The sequence below is a fragment of the Echinococcus granulosus genome, assembly GCF_000524195.1.
Source record: "Echinococcus granulosus chromosome Unknown EG_S00098, whole genome shotgun sequence".
Lineage (NCBI taxonomy): Eukaryota > Metazoa > Platyhelminthes > Cestoda > Cyclophyllidea > Taeniidae > Echinococcus > Echinococcus granulosus.
Genome location: NW_020170478.1, coordinates 283761 through 287452, shown reverse-complemented (window position 1 = coordinate 287452; position 3692 = coordinate 283761). Strand labels below are relative to the sequence as shown.

The following is a 3692-nucleotide window of genomic DNA, read 5'->3' as shown; positions in this document are numbered from 1 at the left end:
ATGGATGGATGGATGGATGGATGGATGGATGGATGGATGGATGGATGGATGGATGGATGGATGGATGGATGGATGGATGGATGGATGGATGGATGGATGGATGGATGGATGGATGGATGGATGGATGGATGGATGGATGGATGGCTAAGCACTAGATGGATTAATGTGTAAGGGATTGATTGACAGTTAGGTAGATGGAAAAATTAAATTGTACTTTGATTTTGGATAGATATTCATTTGACTTTGACTTTGACATGTCATTTCTTCAACTTATTTTAAATTTGTCTTTAAAATTTTTCCTAACACTAGTTTTATTTCCCCTCCAAATGGCTTTTTTTCTCTCCCCTATTTCCTTTTTGCCTTTCCTCCCACTTCTCTTCACCCTAGCCTGGACACCTCCTCCCCATTGGATCGCGAGAACACCTCACTCAGCTGTCACCTCTCTCAACCCATATTGATCGCGGTGTTTAAGTCACGTGTCAGCTAGTCTATCTGTCCCTCCAGCTACGCTTCCACCTATCCTACCTCCACACTCGCTATCTCACCTCCAAAACCGTTCCACCTCCACCATCGTCTGCCCTTGCCACCATGCGAGAAATCATCTTCCTCCACATCGGTCAGACGGGTATTCAAGTGGGCCACGCCATGTGGGAGCTAGCCTGCCTCGAGCACAATGTTGGAAGGGATGGTACACCCGTCTCCTTGTCGCAAGATGACGGCCTCAGCATCGATTCACTCTTTGTCCACTGCTCCAATGGAAACTACACGCCTCGAGCTCTCCTCATCGATCTGGATCCTACTGTTGTCGGTAAGTCCGCTAAACTGGAAGGTAAACTGTCTGAAGGAAACCATTTGACGATTCGCCTAAAAGAAATGGTGTTGCATAGTCACAGATCCACCTCCTTAGCCACGAATTTACCCACATAACGCTTCAGTGAAATCTAGACCCCAGTGCCTTCCACAAATGTTCTATTGAATTGTAAATAAAATCTACTGAGGGGATCGATTTAAGTAGTATTTACCTACGTAATATTTATCCACATATCTCCATGTCTATGGGTCTGCCAATTCCATTCATCCATCCATCCTTCCATTCAAGTCCAACCATCGTCAGAAGAACTAACTTCATCTTTTAGTCCGGACAGAATTTCAGTAATCCGGATTTTAACTTTCAGACGAAGTTCGTGTGGGTCATTACCGCAATCTGTGGAACACCTCTAACCTCTTTGGCGGTCGAGAGGATGCAGCCAGCAACTACGCCAGAGCCTACTACTCCCAATCGCTATGTCGACTTCCCGGAGTCCTCGATAGAATCCGCGTTCTTACCGAGCAATGCGAATGCCTCAACAGCTTCAAACTCGTCTACTCAGCAAATGGAGGCACAGGCTCCGGTCTAACTGCAGCCATTCTGGAAGAGCTTGCCTGCAACTATGGCAAGAAGCATCGACTTGCAACCGCCATCTATCCCTCCCCAATGTTCTCGCAAATTGTTGTGGAGCCCTACAATGCTACCCTTCATACCTCTTCCACCATTGACTTTTGTGACTGTGTCACCCTAGCTGACAACCAAGCGATTCACAGGATCCTGGGCATCCATTCAGGTCCAAATTCAGCCGGTTACACTGTGACGAACCGGCTCCTGGCTCGTCTTATCAACGCGCTGTGCCTGTCCCATCGTTACAACTTCATGGGACAGCAGAAAGTCGACATTGGAGAGTTGTTGACAAATCTTGTTCCCTATCCTCGCATCCACTTCCCCACCATGGCTTACGCGCCTTTCTTCAACCAAATGGCCGCGTCATTTGAAACGCCCACTGTAACTCAAATGCTGGAGCGGATCTACGATCAGGACAATCAACTCTCTAGCATTTGTATTCGCAATCAACCCTTCATTGCATGCGCTCTACTCTTCCGGGGCAACATCTCCCCATTCGAGGTGAACGATGCCCTCAAAACCATCAAATGCAACAAGAAGGCGGAATTTGTGGACTGGTGTCCAACCGGTTTTAAGACGGGAATCAACTTCACACCACCAATAGAAGTGCCTTGTGAAGGCTTTCCAGGCCTAGACACCATCTGTATCAACATGATTTCTCACAATGTTGGCATACGCGAGGCGTGGATCAGGACTGCTGATCACTTCAGCAAACTCTACTGCAAGAGAGCCTTCATCCACTGGTTTGTTTCCGAGGGTCTGGAGGAATCCGAATTTCTCGAATCGCAGGAGACCTTGGCAAGTATTATCAACGACTACGAGGAGATTGGCAAGTCACTGAAGGATATCTGTGGATCTGAGCAAATGCAACAAAGCAATGTGTGGATGGATGAAAAGAAACCGAAGTTTGCACCTGGTGGTGATGGCAGCTCATTCAAAAGACCGCCTCGATCGAGGTTTGCTTTCAAGACCAGGGGAATGCAAAAAGTTGAATCACGACGTCTAGCTAACATTGAAATAAGTCCAATTAGTTCTACAATCTCCTCCATAACTCCGGCACCATCGTCTGTGGCTGAATGCAATCCGAGGGAGGGAAGAAGAAACAAAAACACGAACTGCCTGTCTGATCCATCGCTTACACTTCGCCCCGTTCCACGACCGAGGCGGTCCCGCCTTCGAACCCTCAGTGGTAGCCATCGCGAGGAGGAGAAGTCAACTTTTTGCTCGGTGTTCATCGAGGACCTTGGCAGGGGTGACACAACAGTTGAAACTATGGAAGAATGCCAGTCACAGGAGGTGGATTATAGGGACTCGCTCATATCGCAATTTGAGAATAGCCTCTCCACAGTTACGGTAGATTGGGACGACTAGAAGCCGTGCGTTGTTTACTGTTTTATTTACCTTGTACTCTTATACGCCCTTTAGGATGATGTATTGATATCATCTGCATTAAAAAATGAGCCTTTTCCAACAAAAAAAACTCTGTGCTAATAAAGTTTAGGTACTTGGATTGTGCCTCCTTCTCCTTTCTAGCCAACAATATTCTGCCTACTTATATAGCCAATAAGTAAAAAGTATTTTTTCTAAACTCGTGTTCTGGGGTCATAGATCTGTCTCACTGAAGTTACCTAGGCTAAAGACAACCGGCTTTCAAACGAAAATGCAATTTTGTTAACAGAAAGTAAAGTCTGGAGAAGTCTGCTAGAAGCGTCGCCTACTTCTAATACACTAAGGCAAGGGTTAAAGGTGGACAAGACGGACAGGGGGTTGTTAGGTTACTGGTAAAGCTGGGCACCATCGTTGCGGAGGCCAAGGCAAGGAGGAGTAAAAAGGGCTGTGAAATTCAAACAATGACTGGATAGTTATAGTCTGCTTAGACTGCCTTTCAGAGAGGTGGTAGTAATTGTGCCGTTTCGGTTGGCCCGCCAGGCACCGAAAGAAAAAAAATTTAACAACAGACATTAAGGCTAGGAGTAAATTATTTGCCATGGCAAAGAGAAGTCTTTAATTTCAGGCGTAATTGTTAAAGGTGACGTGAAGATAGAGTCTAGTCTACAATGGGATAGGTCACAGGGGAACACAAACCTTAAGTAGTTCGTCAACACCGTCGCCTCGATCGACACGTGGGTCCACAACCAGTCTCCGTTGTTAGTTGACATGCAAGTTGTGTGTGCCATTTGAGGAGACGAGACGGCTTGAGTGGAGAGAGACACCTCACTGAGGTCAAGGTGAAGCATTGTTGGCAGTGCCACCTACA

At 46.6% G+C, this 3692-nt stretch overlaps 2 protein-coding genes across 2 annotated transcripts; both read left to right on the top strand. All coding sequences in view use genetic code 11, as the record gives it.

The window, feature by feature from the left end:
• EGR_08208 (hypothetical protein) lies at positions 1-458 on the top strand (the record flags this gene model as incomplete). The annotated part of the gene is made up of 2 exons (XM_024497457.1): positions 1-167; positions 230-458. 2 exons carry the CDS (start codon positions 1-3, stop codon positions 456-458), a joined length of 396 nt encoding a protein of 131 aa, XP_024348167.1.
• Positions 459-588: 130 nt separating this feature from the next.
• On the top strand, positions 589-2806 carry EGR_08207 (Tubulin alpha-8 chain; the record flags this gene model as incomplete). Its single annotated transcript, XM_024497456.1, has 2 exons — positions 589-808; positions 1176-2806. 2 exons carry the CDS (start codon positions 589-591, stop codon positions 2804-2806), a joined length of 1851 nt encoding a protein of 616 aa, XP_024348166.1.
• Between the last annotated feature and the right edge of the window lie 886 nt (positions 2807-3692).